The sequence below is a fragment of the Eptesicus fuscus genome, chromosome 3, assembly GCF_027574615.1.
Source record: "Eptesicus fuscus isolate TK198812 chromosome 3, DD_ASM_mEF_20220401, whole genome shotgun sequence".
Classification (NCBI taxonomy): Eukaryota; Metazoa; Chordata; class Mammalia; order Chiroptera; family Vespertilionidae; genus Eptesicus; species Eptesicus fuscus.
Window position 1 is genome coordinate 24,268,385 of NC_072475.1, and position 25,549 is coordinate 24,293,933.

General features: G+C 35.4%; 1 protein-coding gene across 1 annotated transcript in view; it reads left to right on the plus strand.

Moving 5' to 3' along the window:
- Positions 1-25,549, plus strand: part of SMC4 (structural maintenance of chromosomes 4) — a 36,863-nt gene extending 11,314 nt beyond the window's left edge. Inside the window, exons 6-24 of the mRNA XM_054713685.1 lie at positions 439-603; positions 850-977; positions 1,467-1,607; positions 2,355-2,505; positions 4,052-4,216; positions 6,716-6,949; positions 8,697-8,882; positions 10,404-10,565; positions 14,550-14,775; positions 14,869-14,945; positions 15,818-15,970; positions 17,033-17,159; positions 19,586-19,775; positions 22,133-22,277; positions 22,540-22,713; positions 23,132-23,314; positions 23,464-23,696; positions 24,291-24,474; positions 25,210-25,549. Of these exons, the coding sequence (XP_054569660.1) occupies positions 439-603; positions 850-977; positions 1,467-1,607; positions 2,355-2,505; positions 4,052-4,216; positions 6,716-6,949; positions 8,697-8,882; positions 10,404-10,565; positions 14,550-14,775; positions 14,869-14,945; positions 15,818-15,970; positions 17,033-17,159; positions 19,586-19,775; positions 22,133-22,277; positions 22,540-22,713; positions 23,132-23,314; positions 23,464-23,696; positions 24,291-24,474; positions 25,210-25,362 (3,177 nt within the window). The 3' untranslated portion in view covers positions 25,363-25,549. The remainder of the gene's footprint in view (positions 1-438; positions 604-849; positions 978-1,466; positions 1,608-2,354; positions 2,506-4,051; positions 4,217-6,715; positions 6,950-8,696; positions 8,883-10,403; positions 10,566-14,549; positions 14,776-14,868; positions 14,946-15,817; positions 15,971-17,032; positions 17,160-19,585; positions 19,776-22,132; positions 22,278-22,539; positions 22,714-23,131; positions 23,315-23,463; positions 23,697-24,290; positions 24,475-25,209) is intronic.

Consider the following 25,549-nt stretch of genomic DNA (forward strand, 5'->3'; position numbering starts at 1 on the left):
TTATGCAAGGGAGTGTAAATATACATTTCTTAACCCCTTATGTGAAATTTTAACTATTAAGAATATCAGTGGAGAGGACTTTTTTTTTTTTTTTTTCAAAGAGGACGGGAGAGAGTGAGAGAAACATCAATGATGAGGGAGAATCATTGATTGGCTGCCTCCTGCATGCCCCCCAACTGGGGATCTAGCCCACAACCCAGGCATGTGCCCTGACCTGGGAATCAAACCATGGCCTCCTGGTTCATACGTTGACACTCAACCATTGAGCCACACTGGCCTGACAAGGGGACATTTTTTATTTATATCTTATTAAATCTCCAAACTACTGACTTACAACATTTAATTGTTGGTTACTAATGGATTTGTTAATTATTCCTAATTTAAAGTTGATGTAGCTAAACATTCACAATGAGTGTGAAATAATGACTTGTTTTAAAGGGTGAAGTTGAACAAATTGCTATGATGAAACCAAAAGGCCAGACTGAACATGATGAGGGTATGCTTGAATATTTAGAAGATATAATTGGTTGTGGACGGCTAAATGAACCTATTAAAGTCTTGTGTCGAAGAGTTGAAATATTGAATGAACACAGAGGAGAGAAGGTGAATCTTTTGTAAATTTTTGTTGTAAATCAGAAGGTTTCATTTATTAACAAATTTTAGGAATCAAATATTTAAGTTACTGTAGATTATAATTGAAAAATGTTTGCTATTTTAGATTGAATTTTATATTTTTTATTAACATTTTAATGCAATTTATATGTTTTATCTCATTTTGGCATACTTTAAATTCAGATTGTACATTTGAAGTGGGTTTTTTAACAATATATACACTATTGATTTTTGTAGTTAAACAGAGTTAAGATGGTGGAAAAGGAAAAAGATGCCTTAGAAGGAGAAAAAAACATAGCAATTGAATTTCTTACCTTGGAAAATGAAATATTTAGAAAAAAGAATCATGTTTGTCAATATTACATGTAAGTACCTTAATTCATCTGACAGTAGGTCAAATCCTGTTTTCCTTTCCTGTATTAGAGCGATGTGAACTAAAAAATTTATAAAAATTATTTTATGTAATAATTCATTAAATTGGGGTTGTTTACCATAGTATTGAAGTTGATTTTTAAAGTATCCTGCTTTAAGTTGGGAAGTGGGCTCACAAGTATTTATTGCTATATTTAATAGTTTTATATATACTTTTTAATTCCTGTGACAGACATAATTTTGTTTATAAATGGATCCTATTTTGTTCCTAATTCTAGTCACCTGGGTTGCTATTCCACCACCACCACCACAGCCCCCCTCCCCCCCCCGCCTTTCTCCATACATATGTTCCCCCAGTAGCCCCAGGTATCTGTAAATTAGCTGTAGTTAAGAATATTTTAGAAATGGCTGGTTTTACTAAAATTGTTACATAATTTTAAAAATGGAATTTTGGGATCTCCAATTTCTTTTTCTCCCTCTAGTCATGATCTGCAGAAACGAGTTGCTGAAATGGAAACTCAAAAGGAAAAAATTAATGAAGATACCAAAGAAATTAATGAGAAGAGCAGTATGCTGTCAAATGAAATGAAAGCTAAGAATAAAGCTGTAAAAGATGTAGAGAAGTAATAATTTTTTGGAAAGTACTATAAGTATTTAAATTCAGTTAATTTTATTACCTGTATGTGTATGTACCTTTATATAAACTTGCTGGCAGCACATGAGGATAATACATTTGCCAGCATATAAAATGGTCTCCTTTTGCAGACAAAACGAAACATTTAATTTCCCTGCATCCAGTACAGTCATCTTTACAGATTTGAGTGCTCGATGCTAAAGTCTTAAAATAATGGAGGATGCTACCCCCTTGTGGCAGAATTCCATAAACAAAACCTCACAGCGAAAATAAGTATTTAATCTGACCAATTGTTTTAAGAATAAAGAGTTCACAGATGTAATTGAAGTAGAATTGGGGTTATTTTAGATACGATTTTTTTTTTATGTTCATGACCTTTTTTCTGTGCCAATATTTAATGAAATCAATATCTTACCTATGTGACTTTTCTTTTTTATTCTTTAAAATAAGTTTTACTTTTATGATAAGAAAATTTTATGCCTAAATATCATAGTCCATGGGGAATATAGTATTTCCCATCCAGCGTAGAAGGGCAAAATAACACTCATAATCACTTGATGGTTTCCTCAAATATGGGGGGATTGGGTAGGACCAACTTGAAAATAGGTCATTTTAGGACCCTACCTTTTAAAAGCTTGGATACGTTTATAGAGGAAATGTCCCAGGCAGGGTATAATATGCCTTTAAATATCTGAATATCCAAAAATAATGATTGATAATTTTCTTGCTTTGCTAGGAAACTGAATAAAATTACAAAATATATTGAGGAGAACAAAGAAAAATTTACACAGCTAGATTTGGAAGATGTTCAAGTTAGAGAAAAATTAAAACATGCTTCGAGTAAGGCCAAAAAACTGGAGAAACAACTTCAAAAAGATAAAGAAAAGGTGGGTTTTAGGAAAAAAATTCTTAAAATTTAATGTCTGCATATCAGATCTAGATTTTAAGATTTTTCATGGATGTGCTTGCCCCTTATTATCTAAGAATTGTGGGGATTCTGTATATGTGTTTAAGATTGATCTCCGAACCTGATGTTTTCCCCAAAACATTCATTGATTATGAGTTTTAGAGCATATGTTTCTATGATATAGTATATCGTTGGAGAAACATTTACCAAATCAGCAGTTCTATTTTGGTGATAAAATAATTTTTTTTTACTAGGATAGTGGTTTAAAAAGATTTTTTTTTTTTTTTGGTTATGTATTATAGGCTTAAAATATTACCTACCTCTTAGAAAAATTAAATTGAGTTCCTCCTTATAAAGGAGGGAAGGGAAAGCTGGTAATTACAACAAGGTGTTTTTAAAAATAAAAAGAACTTTAAACCAGAATGCCTACCTTGCTAGGGGCCACACTCTAATAATTAATTTGGGACCTTTTCAAACTGCTCATTGCTCTATCACAGTGGTTGGCACACTCATTAGTCAACAGAGCCAAATATCAACAGAACAACGATTGAAATTTCTTTTGAGAGCCAAATTTTTTAAACAAACTATATAGGTAGGTACATTGTTATTAACTTAATTAGAGTACGTGGTATTTTGTGGAAGAGCCACACTCAAGGGGCCCAAGAGCCGCATGTGGCTCGCAAGCCGCAGTTTGCTGACCACTGCTCTATCAGATACTAATAGATATGACACCTAAGCTCCCATGTAATTACATAGTAATTATAATGTTGGCTTTGTTTTACCTTATAAGCATTTTCTAAATGTACTTTTTCACAAAATACTTTCTCCTTGGTATAATAACAAATCTTACATGAATCAATGTTTGAGGAACGCCATTTAAGGAAATGTTGAACTTCGCTATTACTAGATCATCAGAATAAACAAAATACCATATGGATTTGGGAGTAACCCCTAAATTGGACAGCTAGCCAAATATAACTGTTACAGAGGAATTGGCCTTTAGGCATCAAATGTGGGTAAATGGTTATTGGTAGTAATGGAATAAAATAGTAGTCCTACATGGTAACTCTGGAAGGGTCAAGTTGTAAAAGATCTTAGGATTTGAGGGAAGCTACGGGGTATAAAGGTAATTTGTGGTAAGTTTTTATATACCATGATGGATAGTTTTAAGAGGTCTCATGTAGTCTGAGCGTTTTAATAGGTGAAAGGATAATTATCGCCTGAAGTTGACACAGGCAGGGAGAATTTTATTCATAAGGAATCAGGAATTCATAATATTAGCTTTACCATTAGACTGAGAATACAGAAGTTTCAGTAAATGGTTAAGAAAATACTTGCAGATATCCTTTGCAGATACCCTTTTCTATTACAGAGAGAAAGAAGTACTTGAAACTAATTCAAATCTAAAAGAAAACCACAAAGACCTGGAAGACCCTGAGAAATACTTATTAATAAGTCAAATGTTGATAGTATTAGACAGCCTTAGACACATGCACCTATACCTTTAATTTGTTTTATAATCTTAGGTAGAAGAATTTGAAAGTGTACCTGCCAAGAGTGAGAATATCATAACTGAGACAACAACTAGAAAGAATACCCTTGAGAAGGAAAAAGAGAAAGAAGAAGAAAAATTAAAGGAAGTGATGGATAGCCTTAAACAGGAAACACAAGGGCTTCAGAAAGAAAAAGAAGTAAGATTCATCATCACTTGGTGTTTATTTTAGTGGCTTTTTTTAACTCGATTGTTTTTGTTGTAGTAGTGAAAACTGACCTGTTAGAAGAAAAAGTTTGGACCTTTAAAATCTAACCTAACATTCCTAAAAATAGCCTATACTATTTGTCTTTTTTTTTCTGCTGTTTTTTTTATTTTCTGAATCAGAATTTATAGTGGTCACAGAAAATGTAACACATCCAATACTTTGTTATATATGCCATTCTTTGTTGACCCTTTTGATTTCATCATCAAATTTTCTTTTTCATCTTAAATTATTTTCTTGGTAACTTAATTGGTAACCACCTATAGAAACATGGGACACACTAAGCACACAGGTTGACATCCCCTTTCTTTGCTTCTATAGCTCTTATATAATAGTTTAAAACTACAGCCCTTGTATTAGTTCTTGGTTCAAGTCATCTCTGATCTTGTATAGGTTATGTCTCCAAGTCATATTCCTCAAAGTAGCAAAAAATAATACCTATCTTATGAATCTTTGTAAAAATAAAATATATGTACACTCATAAGTGCCTTGAAATTAAGAAATTAGGAAATATTAGATAGCTATTACATTATTTTAGCATTTGATTAGTGTAACGAGTATTATAAGCACAAAATTTAGCTGTGTTTATATTTCACCATGTTTTAGTAGATAATGGTAATTGAATTAAATTGACTTACGTACATAAATTACAGACTTACGTACAACCTTTGCATTTTAATTATTCCTCAATAAAGGGTTAGTTTTTTGTTTCTGTTTTTTTCATTATAGACATAATAGATTCTGTTTTGGAATATGGACATATTCTAATGTTACACAACAAAACTTTATAAGTAGGGTGCCCATATAGTAAAGTGGCAGTGGATAGTACAGTGGCTTTCATAATGGAATACATTATGAATATAGTTTTCACATTTGTTCATGTAATGCAGGGGTCCTCAAACTTTTTAAACGGGGCCAGTTCACTGTCCCTCAGACTGTTGGAGGGCCGGACTATAGTTTAAAAAAAACTATGAACAAATTCTTATGCACACTGCACATATCTTATTTTGAAGTAAAAAAAACGGCAAAAACACCCGCATGTGGCCCATGGGCCGTAGTTTGAGGACGCCTGATCTAATGTATACTGAGTATTCCTATGTGCCTTTGTACCCTTTGTTAGTGAAAAAGCCAGGACTCATATTCAGGTGTCTTCATTCCTCAGCATAAAGTATTAGCTAAAAACAGAGGCTCTGCCACTTATGGGTGAGTGCTTTTGAACAAGTTATTTAAACTCTGATCTCAGTTTCCTCAAAATGGACATAATGATGGTATTTACCTCATAGAATTATTATGTCATGGAGTTAACAAATACCAAAGGCATTCATAATAGTGTCTAGAATATAGCGAGAGGGGTATGTTAGTGTTCATGATTTTCACCATCAAACATTTAAACTATCTGATGACGTTGGATGTAACCTCATGTTTCTGGGCCTATTTCTTTTTGTATGAAATGAAGGGACCTTTTGTAAGGGCCTTTCTTAAACCATTATTCTAATAAATAGATTCTTTCTACACAGCCCAATATAGTAGCCCAAAATTTCTACACATAAATAATGACTGGTGTTGAGGATTACCCTGGCTTTACCTCTAAAACTTTTAAAGATGTTTAACACAAATATACTTGAAGGAACTTTCTGCTGAATAGACCTTAGACCTTACCATTTCAGGTAAAGTGAAATATAAAGACCATGGGATGCAGAGTTTTGACCCAAATTTTTGTTCTCTTAACCACTACTTTTATGTTTTAACTAGAGGCCCGTTGCGTGACATTCATGTACTGCCGGGGGGGCGGGGGGCGGCGGGGGGGGGTCCCTCAGCCAGGCCCCTGTTCCCTCGCTCCCCTAAGCCAGCAGGTGAACATACCCCGAGGGGTCTCTTAGTGCTGCTGCAGAGGCAGGAGAGGCTCTCGCCAGCTGTGAGTTTGGCTTCTGGCTGAGCGGCACTTCCACTGGGAACGCACTGACCACCAGGGGGCAGCTCCTGCATTGAGGGTCTTCCCCCTGGTGGTCATTTGGCATCATAGCAACCCATTGTTCCGTCTCTTTGCATATTAGCCTTTTATTATATAGGACTAGAGGCCCAGTGCACAAAATTCATGCGGGGGGCGGGGCAAGGGTGGGTCCCCTCAGCCCAGCCTGCACCCTCTCCAGTCCGGATCAGACCTAAACCGGCAGTCGGACATCCCTCTCACAAGACATCCCTCTCACAAAACCGGCAGTTGGACATCCCTCTCACAAGACCCGCTGGCCTGGTCTCCCCTCACTGCCCGCCCGCCCCCCCCCCCCCACCCTGCCAGCCTGGTTGCCCCATGCAGCCTGCTGTTCAGGCATTACTGTGAGGGCATCCTGACCAATTTGCATATTACCCTTTTATTAGTTTCAGTTTATGTTTGAAAACATTACAGATTTAATGATGTCTATCATATTTTAACAGAGTCAAGAGAAAGAACTTATGGGTTTCAGCAAACTGGTAAACGAAGCCCGTTCAAAGATGGATGTAGCCCAATCAGAGCTTGATATCTATCTCAGTCGGCATAATACTGCAGTGTCTCAATTAAGTAAAGCTAAGGAAGCTCTAATTGCAGCTTCTGAGACTCTGAAAGAAAGGAAAGCTGCAATCAGAGATATAGAAGGAAAACTCCCTCAAACTGAACGCGAATTAAAGGAGGTAAATCTTGGCTTCTGTATTTCATCTGAACATCGTTTATCAATCCAAGTTTTATATATGTTTTTCTTATTTTTTGTTAATTTCAACATTTGAGGTGACTGGTTACAGATGGTCCCCAACTTAGGATTTTTTAATTTTATGATGGTGTGAAAGTGATAAACATAAGTTACATAAGATATTTAACACTTGATAATAAAGTAGACTTTGTGTTAGATGATTTTGCCAAACTGTAGGCTAATATAAATGTTCTGAGTAAGTGTAGGCTATGATGCTCAGTAGGTTAGGTGTATTAAATGCATTTTTTTAGTTAATGGTATTTTCAACTCCCAGTCGGGTTATTGGTATGTAACCCCATCCTAAGTCAAGAAGCACTTGTATAGATTTTTTTTTCCATTTAGTGTTAATCTTCCCCAAAAGAACGGCGTTAGTAGTGTAGTATTCCAATTGATAAGAACTGAGACTATCAAGACACTTGCTGTATTCTACCCAGGAACATCGAACAGCAAATAACACTGCTACCACCACCATTATTTCCCATGGAATTTAAACAAAAGGAAGTTTGTGTTTCCCTAAATCTATGTCTAGACAATTTATGCAAGAATAAATGGAAAACCGTAAATATCTTTGTGGATGAATATGCAAATCAACAATACTAATGTAATGTTTTTAAATTTATGGATGTAGTTTCTTTGTTGGGACTAGAAACTGTTTTAAAGCAATCAAGATACCTAGTTTAGCCCATTGGTGGTGCTCCAATTCTTGAGTGAATTATCTATCTAAGGAACTTCGTAACTTGAAACTTCCCAAAAGCCTCATTAGGCAAGATGGCAATAGGAAATGCTATCTGAAGAGAAACTATAATTTTGGAAATAATTTGTTTTTATTTTTTCCCCCATTTTAGTAAATGTACACTATTTGGTCATCTGGGAATTTCTTGACCATGTAGAATTTAAATGTAAACTTAAGTTATATCCAGTGACCACTAGTAATTCAGTTTATTTTTGGATAAGTTGTAACTATAACTTGAGCTTTTACTTTATACTAGTGTGACTGGTAATAGAGGTGATAATTTAAAGCCAGGAAATGAGGGAGAATGTCAGTTAGAAAAAATGGCTGCTCTAAATTGGAGATTTAGCAACTGGGAATTTGAATTTTTGTGTGCATGTGGGTGGTTCCTCTTCTTTTGGCAGCCTGACATTTTTGTATAGCAGTATAATTCACTCATCATGTGCCCCTTCATTTTAGAGCTCTGCTTTTTTGATGTTTTTTTCTTTATTTAATAAATTTTCATTATTATTTAGAAAGCATAGCACATATAACCATAGTCCTGCCAGGGTCACCCATATTTAGGGTCTTATACAAAGTCTGCTTTCTTATTCGTACAGAATTTAAGAGTTAGGACACATTATGCATAACTGTGTGGTTTCAAACTGGGATTTCCACAGCCCCAGTGCTACTTGCTCTATCAATCAGTATATTGCTCCTAGAACCATACTGCATGTATGTTCTTTATTATTCATCCAAATAATTTATGCCCTTTTTAAAATAGAAAATCCATCCACATGTTTTCAAAACCAAACCAGCAGTTGAAGTATGGTCTCTTAGTTTTGATTTAAGTGTTTATTGTTGGTGTTCTCTTTCTTTTTTTGAGGCATTACAGTTAATTCTATGCTATGATTAGGCATAGAATTATAGGATTCTTTCTTTTATTTTTTATTTTTTTTTTTTTTTTACTTTTCATTTTTAGAAAGAAAAAGAACTTCAAAATCTTACACAAGAAGAAATAAAATGCAAAAGTTTGGTTCGTGATCTTTTCCAAAAAGTTGAAGAGGCAAAGAGTTCCTTAGCAATGAATCAAAGTAGAGGGAAAGTCCTTGATGCAATAATTCAAGAAAAAAAATCTGGCAGGATTCCAGGAATATATGGAAGATTGGTAAAGTAGATTTATTTGGAAATAACTATACATTTTTCTCTCAAGAAAAACATTGTAAATAATTTTCTTGCCTTGACTTAAAGAAGTGTATATTGAGTGTCACTGTATTAAACATTTTTATTTGTTTATTTATAAAATGGTGAACAAGTGTCACAGTGGCAGCCAGCTGCCATATGAAGTCACACTAATTTAAATGCAGCTGCTTTATTGATTGTAAGAGGAAGGGGGAGGGAGGGAGGAAGAAAGGGAGAGATAGAGAGAGAGAGAGAAACATGGATGAGAGGAACATCATTGATCGGCTGCCTCCTGTACACCCCCTACTAGGAATTGAGCCCACAACCGAGGTACATGGCCTTGATCAGAATCGAACCCGGGACCCTTCAGTCCACAGGCCAACGCTCTATTCGCTGAGCCAAACGGGCTAGGGCACATTTTATTTTAAAAGATGTTCAATTTTAAACATTTTGTACTTATACGCAGGCATGGTAAAATTCTTTGTGGTAAGGACTCTCACATATTAAAAACAGGGGTTTGGGGGTTTTTTTGGTTTGGATAATTATAATTGTTTTAATTCCAAGGGAAAAAAAACAAACTTTAGTAATGGTAAACTTTAACAAAACTACTCTATACTTTTTTTAAAATAAAAGAATTTTATAATTGTATTCTGGGTTTTACACCATTTACCAAAGGATGTGGCTAGAGTCTAGGAACATCAGCAAGGGATATTTAGAAACCCAAGGCTAGCAATAGTGGGGACCATTCCCGCTCCTGAGACTGAAGAGGGAAGCCGTGGCCATGACTGGAGGGTGGCCAGGAGAAAATAAATATTTCTTCCTGATTCATCTCCTACCCTGCCCGTTTCTCTAGCTGGTGCCTCGCATTAGTTAAAGCTAGAGAGCCAAAGGAGCCAGTTGGTGCAATCCCTGAGTCAGCATTCCAGAGAAGGAAGCGGGAGAGAGTGATTCACAAGCACAAATGAAAAGTACCCAGTATAGTAGCTTCCTATCTAAATGTTAAGTGATTTCCACCTTATTTTCTCAAAGATACACAATTTGATCCTATTCATTTGCATCAGGGAAAAATAAAGCTAGTCAGTGAATGTTGCTTGGTAGCTAATTTATTATAGATAAGTAAGCAAATGTGTTTCATTAGGTCATTCATCATCATAGATGGCTTGGATTAAGAGTTTTAAGTTATTTTGCTCATAGTACTCTTAGGTTTCAAATTCTTAGGTTTTAATTTTTATGCAGTGAAAGCAATTCATTTTATGCTTTCATTAAAAGTTTAAAATCTGCATATTCATAACCTTTTAAATGGCAGATTAAAAACTAGCTGAATGACAGGAACACATATTTTTCATTGTGTGCCCTTGTACTTTTTAAATTCATGTGTAAGTATAGTTTTTCAATTAAGAGTAGTTTGCAAAATCTTTATGAATAGTTATGATATGATCCTGTGCCTAATTCCTTGCTGATTATACATTGATTTTTCTCTCCCCCCTCCCCCGCCCCGTTATATTAGGGGGACTTAGGAGCAATTGATGAAAAATACGATGTTGCTATTTCATCCTGTTGTCGAGCATTAGACTATATTGTTGTTGACTCTATTGATACAGCCCAAGAATGTGTCAACTTCCTTAAAAGACAAAATATTGGAGTTGCGACCTTTATAGGTCTGGATAAGGTAGGTGCTCATAAAAAGCTACATATAATTTAAGTGCCAAGTATTGTTGTTTTTTAAATTTTTGAATTCTAGCTTTTTCTTCATGGTTATTCGTTGAACACCTGATAGGTGTTGAGGATTATAGGCTCTGTGGTTACATGGTTGTGGGGGGAAAAATATCTTGTAATGCCCCCCCACCCACCCCACCAAAGGATTATACATTTCATTGTTAGAGTGACTGGTAGTTTACATTTCTAACTTCCATCATCAATAATTACTTTAAAAAAATAAAACCTTTATTGAAATACTAGGGGAGGGGGTTGTCCCTCAGCCCAGCCTGCACCCTCCAATATGGCACCCCTTGAGGGATGTCCGACTGCCCATTTAGGCCCGATCCCACTCTCACAATCCAGGACTGCTAGCTTCCAACCACTTGCCTGCCTGATTGCCCCTAACTGCTTCTGCCTGCCTGCCAGCCTGATCACCCCCAACCACTTCCCTGCCAGCCTGATCAACGCCTAACTGCTCCCCTGCCAGCCCGATTTTCCCTAATTGTCCTCCCCTGCAGGCCTGGTCGCCCCAACGGCCCTCCCCTGCAGGCCTGGTCACCCCCAACTGCCCTTCCCTGCAGGCCTGGTCCCCCCCCCCCCCCAACTGCCCTCCCTTGCAGGCCTGGTTCCTCCCTACTGCTCTCCCCTGTAGGCCTGGTCCCCCCCAGCTGCCCTCCTCTACCGACCTGGTCCCTCCCAACTGCCCTTCCCTGCTGGCCTGATCGCCCAAAACTGCCCTCCCCTGCCGGCCATCTTGTGGCAGCCATCTTGTGTCCTCATGGGGCAGCCATCTTGTGTGTTGGAGTGATGGTCAATTTGCATATTACTCTTTTATTAGATAGGATGGTTCATATGCCATAAAATTCACCATTTTAACATATACAGTTCAGTGAGTTTTAGTATATTCACAAGGTTGTTTAATTGTAATTCCAGGTTATTTTCATCACCCCCAAAAGAAACTATACACATTAGTAGTCACTGCCCATATTCTCCCCACTCCCCCAAGGAACCTCTAATCTATTTTTTGTCTCTATCTATAGATTGAACTGTGCTGAACATGTCATAAATGGAATCATACAATATGAGGCCTTTTGTGTCTGGCTTCTTTAACTGAGTAGATTTTCCAAGTTCATCTATGTTGTAGTATGCACCAGTACTTCATTTATTTTTATTGCTGAATGGTATTCCATTGTATGGATATATGCCATATTTTGTTTACCTGTTCATCAGTTATTGGATATTTGTGTTGTTTCCATGTTTTTTTTTGTTTGTTTTTAAATACATTTTTATTGATTCCAGAGAGGATGGGGGAGGGAGATATAGAAACATCAATGATGAGAGAGAATCATTGATTGACTGCTTCTTGCACGCCTCACAATGGGGATGGAGCCTGCAACCCGGGCATGTGCCCCTGACCAAAATTGCACCTGGGACACTTCAGTCCACAGTCCACAGGCTCTATGCACTGATCCAAACCAGCTAGGGCTTGTTTCCATGTTTGGCTCTTAAGGATAATGCTGCTATGAACATTCAAGTGCAAGTTTTTGTGCAGCTACATGTTTTCAGTTCTCTTGGGTTAATACCTAGGAGTGGAATTGCTAGGTTACATGTGAACTATTTAACTTTTTGAGGAACTACCAAACTTTTCCAGTGGCTGTTCCATTTCCTGCCAAGGATGCCTGAGGGTTTAATTTTTTTATATCCTCAACACTTGTTATTGCAAATCTTTTTTATTAGTGATGTTAGTGAGTGTGAAGTGGTATCTCATTGTGCTTTTGATTTGCAGTTTTGATAACTAATGATGAACATCTTTTCATGTGCTTATTGGCCATTGGTTATCTTTGGAGAAATATCTATTCAAATTCTTTGTCCATTTGTTAAGTGGTCTATTTGTCTTTATTATTGAGTTGTAGGAGTTCTTTATTAAAATATTCTGGGTACAAGTCTCTTGTCAGATGTATCATTTGCAAATACTTTCTCCCATTCTGTGGGTTGTCTTTTCACTTTCTTAGTGGTGTCCTCTGAGGCACAAAAATATTTTAAATTTTGGTAAGTACACTTTTTAAAAGAAAATTTGGTTGGTTGTGTTTTAGTGTCATATCTAGGAAACTAGTGCGTAATCCAAGAGACAGTAATTTATTTCCTCTGCTTTTTCCTAAGAGTTTTATAATTTTAGCATAATTTTGCATTTACTATAGGTTTTAAATTTCTGTGGAGTTAATGTTACAGTATAAGGTAAAGAAGGGGTCCAACTCTCTTCCTTTGCATGTGGGTATCCATTGGGGAAATAAGCACCATTTCTAGGAAAGACTTATTTTCCCATTGAATTTTCTTGGTACCTTTGCTGAAAATCAGCTGACCATAAAGGTTTATTTCTGGACTCTACATTTATCTATCTTTGTACTGGTACCATACTGTCTTGATTACTGTAGCTTTGTAATAAGTTTTGAAATCAGGAATCCTCTAATTTTTATTTTTAATTGATTTGAGAGGAGAAAGAAACATTGATTTGTTGTTCTACCCATCCATGCACCCACCAGTTAGTTGCTTTCTATATGTGCCCTGACTGGGGATCAGACCCACAACTTTGGCATATCGGGAGAATGGTCTAACCAACTGAGCTACCTGGCCAGGGCTCTAATTTGGTTCTTTGATATCAAGATTGTTTTGTCTATTCTGAGTCCCTGTAATTTTCATATCAGTATTAAGATTAGCTGGTCACTTTTCTGCACCCAAAAGTATACAGGCAATTGGAATTTTATTTCATTTTTTAATTACATTTGACATACTATATCATTAGTTCCGGGTGTACAACATAATGATTAAACATATAACTTTCAGAGTGATTTATATAACTTACAGACCTTGATAAGCAACTGGAATTTTGATATCGATTGCATTGAGTCTATAGATCAATTTGGATAGTATTCCCATCTTAATAATATTAAATCTTACGGTCCATGAACCTGGAATGTCTTCCATTTATGTAGGTCTAATTTCATACCATAATCTTTCATAGCCTTCAGTAAACAGGTCTTGTGTTTCTTTTGTTAAACTTACAAATTTTGGGGATTTTTCTTTTTATATAAATTGAGTTTTCTTAATTTCATTTTTTATATTTAATTGATTTCAAAGAGGCAGGGAGAGAGAGAAACATCAATGATGAGAGAGAATCATTGATTGGCTGCCTCCTGCACACCAGGTTGTGGGATCGAGACTACAACCTGGGCATGTGACCTTGACCGGAAATGAACCAGCTAGGGCTTAATATTTCATTTTCAATTCTAGTATATAGAATTACAATTAATTTTTGTATGTCGATCTTGTATCCTACAATTTTGCTGGATTCATCATCAGTTTTAATAGTTTTGTGGCAGGATTCTTTAGGATTTTATGTGTGTAAGATCATGTCACTTTGAATAGAGTTTTATAATTACCCCTTTTTTTAAAATAACAATGAATATAGTAGTCCACCCCTGATTTGCAGCTTCACTTTCTGTGATTTCAGCTACCAGTTGTAGATCACAGTCTGAAAATATTAAATGAAAAATTCCAGAAGTAAACAGTTCATAAGTTTTAAATTTTACACTATTCTGAGTAGTGTGATGAAATCTCACACTGTCTTTTCAGACATAGATTTTTCCCTTTGTCTAGGGTGCCCACACTGTATATGCTAATTGCCTGTTGGTCACTTAGTAGTCAGATCTGTTATCAGAGAGATCACATTTACATAACTTTTATTAATAGGGTTCATACTATCCGCAGTTTCAGGCATCGACTGGGGAGATCTTAGACTATATCCCCTGCAGATAAGGGGGAACTTCTGTACTCGATTAATACAGACACTCAGAACTAACTTTGTATACAAGTCCTTACATGTTATACATGTATGTAACTTCTATCTTAAAATGATTTATTCTTTATTTTAATATATATACTTATATTTTACTTTTAGATGGCAGTATGGGCAAAAAAAATGACCAAAATTCAAACTCCTGAAAATACTCCTCGATTATTTGATTTAGTAAAAGTAAAAGATGAGGAAATTCGCCAAGCTTTTTACTTTGCTTTACGGGATACCTTAGTAGCTGACAACTTAGATCAAGCCACAAGAGTAGCATATCAAAAAGACAGAAGATGGAGAGTGGTGACGTTACAGGGGCAAATCATAGAACAGTCAGGTAATAGTGGTTATATTCCTATTACTGAGTGTATTTTTATTTAATCTTGTTGCGGGAAGACATCTCAGTCTGACTTCCGTCCTCTGTTCTCAGGTACAATGACTGGTGGTGGAAGCAAAGTAATGAAAGGAAGAATGGGTTCATCAGTTGTTGAAGTCTCTGAAGAAGAGGTCAGCACATTTTATAGTCATGCCTTTTTTAAAAAAAAAAAAAAGTTTTATTGATATATAGCATACATACTATAAAATTCAACCATTTTAAGTAGTATTCACATTTTGACAGATTAATTTTCTATAATTAGATGTAGTGTTTTATGTAAAGCCCTTTAAGTTCTAAAAATAAAACTTTAATTAGAAAATATATATGCCCAACATATTTTTTTCTATTACATTTGAATCATATGGCTATTTCATAATTTATTTAACTTGTTTTTTTTCACATAAGCATTACTGCATTACATAATTAGTTTTCTCTATTTCAAAATAATTCTTTAAGGTATAAGTATAGTAGAGACTTCTGACCATATTTCCAAATTTTATGAAAATGTCGCGGGGGGAAACTGCTATGTGCTATTTACACCCTCAGAATCTAGATGTACTTTTTTCTTCCTTATAAACATATAGTTAGGTGTCCTGGATACCTGACTTTTTCCAACGAGTTATGCTTTCCTGGTGCGCCCCCCGCCCCCCGTATTTTCAAATAGTTTATATCCTTTCACTTAAGTATTTGCATAGGGTTTCTTGTGTTGCCTTTGCTATTAATCTGGAACAACTATTTTTTTTTTAATTTTTTATTGATTTTTTACAGAGAGGAAGGGAGAGGATAGAGAGTTAGAAACATCTATGAGAGAGAAACATTGATCAGCTGCCTCTTGTACACTCCCCACTGGGGATGTACCCGCAACCAAGGTACATGCCCTTGACTGGAATCGAACCTGGGACCCTTCAGTCCACAGGCTGATTGCTCCATCCACTGAGCCAAACCGGTCAGGGCTGGAACAACTCTTATAGAAAACTTATTTCACTGGTACTCTTCTTTGTAGGTAAATAAAATGGAATCGCAGTTGCAGAGAGACTCTCAAAAAGCAGTACAAATTCAGGAACAGAAAGTACACCTGGAAGAAGCAGTAGTTAAATTAAAGCATAGTCAACGAGAAATGAGGAATACACTGGAAAAGTTTACTGCAAGCATCCAGGTACTCTTATCAGTATTAGCTGAAACTAGTGGAATTCTGTAGTAATTTGACAGAAGCATTTTGCTGTTGGCTTACAATTATAAAATATAAGGGAGAAAGGATATGGATCTCTAGGTGGAGGGCCTGTCTGTTGATTGTGTTTCCCTGAGTACTAGTGGATAAATGCCCTGTCATAGTGTTGCTCTAGCCACAGCTATTCCTGGTTTCCCTTTGTACTCTGCAAAAATGTGGCTTTCTTAACAACTCTGTGACCCCTTATTTTCATTCTCTTTTCAAAGTGGAACGTCTCTTAATTATAAGAAAGCAGTGCATGCTTACCATCTTTTTAAAAAACAAAACAAAACAGTTTTCAGGAAATACTCAAAAGATATCACCCTCAATTTTTATGTATATTCTTTGACTTTTTAATATTAACACCTAGTTTCCATGCATGTTTATGTATATGATAAGTATGGATATGCATATTAAGTATACATATGGAATTTTAATGAGTCATACTAACTTTTCTTTACTTAATTAGGATTTTCTTTCTAAGCCAATGAAAATTTACTTAGTTTGCAATTGTGTTAGAGCTTTTTGTTATACAATTTTAAATGTTTTTATGTATACTGCTATGTTTAAAATACCCTTGTTAGGTATACCTTCATATATACTCATCCAGTTATTTCCTTAGGTTAGATTCCTAAAATTAAAATTATTACTCAGTATGTGTACAGTGGGTAAGGCATTTGTTGCATAAGGTCAAAGTGACCTCAAAAAAGATGGTTATAATTATTTTTCCAATTCTTAACACACTAGGTAGTCTTCAGTACATTGTAAATTTGCTACTCTAATATACTAGAAATGACATTTTAATTGTCTTTGTAGTGAATTTACCTGTCATTTTATGTGTTTGTTGGCTGTTTTCATTTTTTAGATAAATTGTTCATATTTTCTGCTGTTTTTCTATTTGTATGTTGTCCTTCAAGATTTTAAATCAAAAGTTTGTTAATTCAAAATATTTAAAGGAAATGTTGATACTGGGTTAAAATATTGACCTTTAATGTTAAAACCATTCTGTAGCCTTTATCAGAGCAAGAAGAATATTTGAATGTCCAAGTTAAGGAACTTGAAGCTAATGTACTTGCTACAGCCCCTGACAAAAAAAAGCAAAAATTGCTAGAAGAAAACGTTAATGCTTTCAAAACAGGTATGTTTACAATACAGACCCTTTTTTTTTTTTTTTTTTTTTAGGTTTTTAATGTTTGAAATGTTTAATAATAGCAGTTTGTAGTTTAAAAATAGCGAATCACTGCTCTGTTTATGGTTTCTATTGTCTAATTTTCAAAAGGTTATAAAATAGTATTAAGGTTAAATAAGGAGTATTAGATTGAGAATTATATTTGACAGATAAGAAAACCAAGGCTTAGAATGGTTTATATAATTTACCCAAGGTCACATAGCATATGATGTTATAAGAATTCAAGGCAGTCTGATTCTAGAGCCCATGCTCTTAATTTTATATATTTGTATACTTTGGCCCAGTGTTCCCTGGAAACCCTTAAAAATAGTAGTTATTTTTGTCAGTGATTTTCAACCTTTTTCATCTCATGGCACACACAAACTAATTACTAAAATTCTACAGCACACCAAAAAAAATGTATTTTTGTCATCCTGACAAAAAAAGTAGGTATTTTTTAATTCATTTTAGAGAGAGAGAGAGAGAAACATGGGAACAATTTTGATTCATTCACAGTAGACAGCTATTATGATGGCTATTGTCATTTTTTTATTAGATAATCTAAGGGAAAAGAAGTCAGTGCCCTGACTAAAAGTCAGGTATTGTATGTTTTTAAAACATCTTGTGGCACACCAGTTGATAATTGCTGGATTAAGGAAAAGATTTAGAGAAACTAAAAAAAGCACACAGGAAATAAAAGGTACATACATGAAGAAAAACAGTATTTGCTTGAAAACTTAGAAAAATACTTTTTCTTCCAGAACCTTTTTTTCTTGTGTACAACATGTAAGTGTCCTTTAAGTAAGAAAGGGAATCCATAGGATTATTGTCAGAGTTGGCTTTGATGTTGAAATCCCCTGACCATGCACTGGAGCAACCCTGCTTCTCTTTCCATGCTTACTTCAATCAAACATGAATAGATGATTGCAGGAGGAGGGAATGATGGGTTATGATAACAGATTCCTTCCTGGCTTACAGTATCTTAGCTAGTGGCCCCAGCAAACAGTGTACTTTCATCGAATTCTCAAGATAACCGTTACAGTTTGGTTCATGAGCCAAGGAAGGTAAATACTGATTGTCCGTCACAAAGAAGTAGTTGGGGTGAAGTTGGAACAATTATGCAAATGCTCCAAAAATAAGTTTTCTCCCAAAAGAAAAAGTGGTAAAAAGATGTTAGATGTCCACTATAGTCTTTTGTTGTGTGTAGTCATGTTTATCTGCATTAATATTAAGGCATTCACTCAGATAGCATCTACTAAAGTCGATCTTTTTAAGAAGCTCACACTGGAGATGGGGAAGCAAAGTAATATATTGCATACTTTATCAGGTGGTGCTGAGGGATAAGTAAAACCGGGATAACGGGACAGGGTGAGGAGTTCAGATAGACACAGTGGTTAAACAGGCCTGTGCTAGAGAGATTGGAGCAGAGACCCAAAGGAAGTATGTGTGCTAACCATGTGGATATTTGGGGAGAAGAGCATTCCAAGGAAAATGTAGAAACGTACAAAGGCCCTGAGAGGCAGGTGTGTGCCAGAACTTTTTAGGAATACAAGGAAGCCAGAGTGGCTAGAATAAAAAATGGAAGAGTCCAGATAATGTAGAGCCTAATAGGCCAAATCTCCAAGTGAAATAAAAAGCATTGAAGAGGGAAGTGGTGTAATCTTGACAGGGTTTTTTCCCCTTGCATTAGCTTTTGGGTCTATTTTTTTGTTTTTGCAAACACATTGACATTTCACACACACTCCTTTTTCCTCACACCCACAATATTTTTTGTAACTGTTGTGATGCTACCTAGTGGTCAGTTGAAAGGCCATTTCATATCTTATCATTTATAGCAACACTTCTATAGAGAGACTGCAGGAATCTATTTTATTTTTGTTTGAAAAGGAAGCCTTGATTTTATTAGGAGCTCTATATTCATCAGTATCTCTCCTCTCATGGAAATACTGGCTATTATCAGTAGACTGTTAATGCCTAATATGGAGGACCCATTTCTGCAAGCATATCTTTAAGATTAAATATTTCATTTTATATTAATTTAATTATTAAAATACCTCTCTGGCTAATGTGCAGAGAATAGAGAAAGGGGTTGGAGAGTATAAGGTGGTATAGAATATTGACTTCAAAATTTAAAAAGAAATGCATTGTATCTACTTGAAAATAAGGAAGAAAATATTCTAAAGCAGTGGTACTCAACCTTTTTAATGCCGTGACCCTTTAATACAGTTCCTCATGTTGTGGTGACCCCCAACCATAAAATTATTTTCATTGCTACTTCATAACTGTAGTTTTGCTACTGTTAATGACTCATAATGTAAATATTGAAGAAATTTACATGTAACTAGTGGTTGTTGACCTAGAAACATGAATTAAGTTTTCATTTTTTTTTATTTCAGAATATGACAATGTGGCTGAAAGAGCTGGTAAAATAGAGGCTGAGGTTAAAAGATTACACAATATCATCGTAGAAATTAATAACCATAAACTCAAGGCCCAACAAGACAAACTTGATAAAATAAATAAGCAATTAGATGAATGTGCTTCTGCTATTACTAAAGCCCAAGTAGCAATCAAGACTGCTGACAGGTAGAGTATGCATAGTACCCTAACTTGCCTTCCTCTTCCCTATCTCAACATTGGAAAGGAGTTAATAGTTTTGTTTTATTTTGTTTTTTGTTTTATTTTTGTTTGTTTTTTGTTCATTCTCATTCCAGGATATTTTTCCATTGATATTTAGAGAGAATGGAAGGGATGGGCAGAGACAGAGAGAAAAACATTGATGTGAGAAAGACGCATCAATTTGGTTGCCTCCCACACACTCCCCTACCGGGGCCGGGATGGAGCCTGCAACCAAGGCACCCTGAAGTCTGCAGGCCAAACCAGCTAGGGCAGAGGAGGTTAATGTTTAATATGCATTAAATTTTTCTATTACTGTTACTAAGTCTATCAGACATGTTGCCTAAAAGGACTTTAGTGAGGAGAAAGCTATGCTAAACATTTGTCATATGAGCAGTTTTTTTAACTATTTATTTATTTATTTATTTATTTTTTTACAGAGAGGAAGAGAGAGGGATAGACAGCTAGAAACATCGATGAGAGAGAAACATTGATCAGCTGCCTCCTGCACACCCCCCACTGGGGATGTGCCCGCAACCAAGGTACATGCCCTAGACCGGAATCGAACCCGGGACCTTTGAGTCCGCAGGCCGATGCTCTATCCACTGAGCCAAACCGGCCTCGGCCATATGAGCAGTTTTTTTAAAAAGACAAAACACTGATAAATAGGTATTCTTGGCAAAGTGTAGTTCTGTTAACTCCCCCGCTGTTGTGAGGACATTGAAATTAGTTTTGTTTCTCTGTTGGTGATTGGATCTAGGTCTTAGAAGAGTAAGAGATAAAAATGAGATCTCTTGGCAAAATTGCCTTAGTAACCTACATTCTTAATTATATTATTCCATTGTCCCAGATCACAGTTTCTTATCCATTCATAGATCTTCTAAAATTAATTTTTAGATTGCTTATTGAAGTGTTTTTAAAATAAAGCTAAGTATGTATATAAAATATTGAAATGTAGGCCGAGACCAAACCAGCGGGAGTCGGACCTACGTTACCACCATTTGTCCACCATCCAGAGCTGAAGGGTCAGTGCTGACATGTACACATAAGGAACTGGTGGACATTGAAATTGGGTCTCTAAAGAACTGTTGGTCCAGAAAGAAACTCACTACAGACTGATTCATTTGTCTGTCAGCATAACTATTATTGCTCGTCTCACATTCAGTTCTTATAAGTAAATCTCTAGGGACACATGATCTCGCTCATCTAGGGGAAATGATGAACAACATAGACTGATGAACAAGAACAGAACCAGAAACAAGGAGGCATCGATCGGACTAGCGGGCCTCAGAGGGAGGATAGGGGAGGTTGGGGGGAGGGGGGAGAGATCAACCAAAGGACTTGTGTGCATGTATATGAGCCTAACCAATGGTTAAGTTCAACAGGGGGTTGGGGCATCCGTGGGGAGGGGTGTGGGATGGGAATGGGGGGATGAGGACAAATATGTGACACCTTAATAATAAAGAAATTTAAAAAAAATAAAATAAAATAAAAAATAAAATAAAATATTGAAATGTAAGCAGCTATTGCTTATCTTAAAATTAGAAAAAAAACTGATTGCATATTGATTATCTGGCTATTTTATTTTTCCAGTGCCTTTTACTTAAAGATAAGGCTCTAATAAGCCGTTTGTTAGGAGTGGAGGTTTGCCTAAACACATTTGTCGACATAGAAATAACTTTATTAAGGGAGAAAGAGTTGTTCCTCCAGGTGTGTCCCCAGCCCCCACCTCTACACCCTTTAGGAGCACTTGTTGCCCTGACTTGAACTGGGAGGCAATTTTTTTTTTTTAAATCTTCACCCGAGGGTACGTTATGTTTATTAATTTGAGAAAGAAATAGAGAAACATTGATTGGTTGCGTCCCGTATGTGCCCTGACCAGGGATTGAACCCAAAACCTTTTGGTGTACAGGACGATGCTCCAACCAATTGAGCCACCCAGCCAGGGTAAACTGGAAGGTAATTTTTGATTGTGTAGCGTTATAAGTATAGAGACTTAAGTATCTCCAGTCTGATAAGAAAGTAACAAAAGAATATACTCCAACTTTGCTTTGTATTGTAAGATTGGATGATGCTAGAAGCTTATATAAGGAAAGTTTCATTAATTTGTACTGAGAGTTTAATAAAATATACAACATCCCACAAGTGTATGTATAAACTAGTGTATGTATAAAAACTAGTTTAGGGATGGTTTTATAAATCGTAAATTTCAAAATGTGTAATAGAAGAATTGCATTAATATGTCATGAAAAATTATTTGGTAGGTTTTCAGAAGCAGATTAAGTCACACAAGACCACATTTTTAATATATTATTTTGCTTGTTTAGAAATCTTAAAAAAGCGCAAGACTCTGTCTTTCGCACAGATAAAGAAATAAAAGATACTGCGAAAGAAATAGGTGACTTAACAGCAGAGCTGAAAAGTCTTGAGGACAAAGCGACAGAGGTCATAAAGAATACAAATGCTGCAGAGGTAAGACTCAAGGGAGTTTAAGCAATTGGATATCTGACATCAATACCTTGCATAATAAGTGCTCAATAGATTAAAACTTGTAACTATATTAACTTGTATTTATACAATAAAATATAAGTACTGTATTGTAACTTTTGAGTAAATAGTTTTATTTTAAAATGGAAGGGGCCTGGGGAGATTGCCAACTTCAGCTTTGTGATATGAAAATACCTGTGCTTTATTGGGGAAGGTCATATATGTAGCAGTTCTTCTTGGTTTTTAGGAGTCCTTACCAGAGGTCCAGAAAGAACATCGTAACCTACTACAGGAACTAAAAGTAATTCAAGAAAATGAACATGCTCTTCAAAAAGATGCACTTAGTATTAAATTGAAACTTGAACAAATAGATGGTCACATTGCAGAACATAATTCTAAAATAAGATATTGGCAAAAAGAGGTGAGATTGTTACCATTTATTTAAATGTAATTTTAAAATGCCCTTTATGAAAAAGAGTTGAATGTGTGTGTGTGTTTGGGGTATGTTACGATTCTTAATTCATGATACAATCACTTCCCAGGTTTCTAGGTTACATTAGGAAAAATATGTAGCAATATTAAATACAAAAAAATCTGGGTAATTTTTAGAAGAAGTTAACATTTTCATCCACAGGCTGATTTGGAAATTTAACAGAATTTGGAATGCTACAACTATTTTTCTTGGAAGTCCTTTGAAAAGTAGATACACAAATTAGTCACAAATCCTTGGTATATGTTGTTTTAGTAGGTAGATAAGTTGTTATATTGTTTTGATTCTTTTTAAACAATGAATGGTAGTACTGTGCCCTCCCTAATTCTTAATTTCATTGAACTTTTAGATTTCAAAAATATCACTGCATCCCATAGAAGATAATCCTGTTGAAGAGATTTTAGTTCTGAGCCCAGAGGATCTTGAAGCAATCAAGAATCCAGATTCTATAACAAATCAAATTGCACTTTTGGAAGCCCAGTGTCATGAAATGAAACCAAATCTTGGTGCCATTGCAGAATATAAAAAGAAGGTATGAATAAACTATTACTGAATAACCAAAAATTCTTTTTTCATCCTCAGCCTAAATTGTGACCTTTAATTTTATATAATTAAAAGTGTTCTCATCTCAAATTTAAAACTGAATAGCTATTTATTCTCACGAAAATATTCTTTTCATAGGAAGAATTGTATTTACAACGGGTAGCAGAATTGGACAAAATTACTCATGAAAGAGATAATTTTAGACAGGCATATGAAGATCTCCGGAAACAAAGGCTTAATGAATTCATGGCAGGTTTTTATATAATAACAAATAAATTAAAGGAAAATTACCAAATGCTTACTTTGGGAGGCGATGCTGAACTGGAGCTTGTAGACAGTTTGGATCCTTTCTCTGAAGGAATCATGTTCAGGTTTGTAACTAAATGCTGAGTATTGGATCTTCCTATTATATCACACTAGGGGCCCAATGCACGAAATTCGTGCAAGGGGCTCAGCCCTCACATCCCCGGCTTCGTCCGGAAGGTCATTTGGCTGTCCAGTCTAATTAACATATTATGCTTTTATTATTATAGATCGCTCTATACTTTCTCCAGATTCTTAGTATTTTTTAGGGTTGGGATGTGAAGATTAAAAAATACACAACTTGTTTTGTTAGGTGCTAAATACTAAATTATATATTGGCAGTTTTAGAGCATAAATTCCGGGCAAACAACAAATATATAATTTTACACATCTTTTTTTCTTAAATCTTAGTCATTTCAGTTTAACATCAGGATTTTAAAATTGCAGAGTAAAAATTACATTGGAAATGGGGGAAGAATAGCAAAAAAGTACTTATTAGCCTGCTGTTCTAAATCTTAAAATTTTGGTAGATGTTCCTATGGGTTAATCCTCCAATAACGGTTTTATATATAAAATTACCCCAAAAAGTTTTGAATTGTGAAAAGCAAGTTAGAAATTCCCAAGGAAGGTGGTTATGTACTAACGAGATTTTCTTATTTCAGTGTTCGACCACCTAAGAAAAGTTGGAAGAAGATCTTCAACCTTTCAGGAGGAGAGAAAACACTTAGTTCATTGGCTTTAGTATTTGCTCTTCATCACTACAAACCCACTCCCCTGTACTTCATGGATGAGATTGATGCAGCCCTTGATTTTAAAAATGTGTCCATTGTCGCGTTTTATATATATGTAAGTAATCATTTAGAGGTTTTTACCCTAAAAATTTTTATGCGTTCATCAGATATTACACATGGAATTTGTTGACTTACTACTTAATTCATTCAGATATTGCACATGGAATTCGTTGACTTATTACTTGTTGAGTTTTTTTCCAAACTATTCTCTAACTCTATGTCCTGGCATATCAAAGGAGGCAAAGTCCTTTACTTGAACCAAATATTTCCATTTGGGGAAAGTAAAATGTAAGTTGATAATGTAAATTAGTAGCAGAAACACAGCTAGAATCTTCTGTCTCTGCCTAGATCTTTTTTTAATTGATTTCAGAGAGGAAGTGAGAGGGGGAGAGAGAGAGAAACATCAATGATGAGAGAGAATCATTGATTTGCTACCTCCTGAATGCTCCCTACTAAGGATCCAGCCCACAAACCCAGGCATGTGCCCTGACCGGGAAACAAACCATGACCTCTTGGTTCATAGGTCTATGCTCAACCATTGAGCTGCACCAGCCAGGCTAGATCTTTTTTTTTTAACTAAGACTTCTAAGCAACCATCCTTCCAGAAATCCTCAAATTCCTCTCAAATCCAAATACTCTTTCATAAATTATCCATCCCATCATTCCTGTTCATTTTAATTGTCAATATTGTTAAATGTATTGCCTAAAATAGAAGTAAAGCTTAGATGTTTATTATATGATGTACCTTTTAATATTTAATATTTATAACTTACTCTTTCTTTCTCTTTAGGAACAAACAAAAAATGCCCAGTTCATAATCATTTCTCTTCGAAATAATATGTTTGAGATTTCAGATAGACTTATTGGAATTTATAAGACATACAATATAACAAAAAGTGTTGCAGTAAACCCAAAAGAAATTGCATCTAAAGGACTGTGTTAAACTTGTTTATACTGAAGATTCGTCGACGTGAATCAGCATAGACTTTGTGTATTGTATTACTGATTTTTCTATTTGTAAAGGATTATAAACTGTATAATATTCATATTCCTAAACTTGATCATGTAAACTGCCTTCTATTTTATGCTGTTACAAGTCTAATAAAAATATCCTGCCTGCTTCTAGGAGA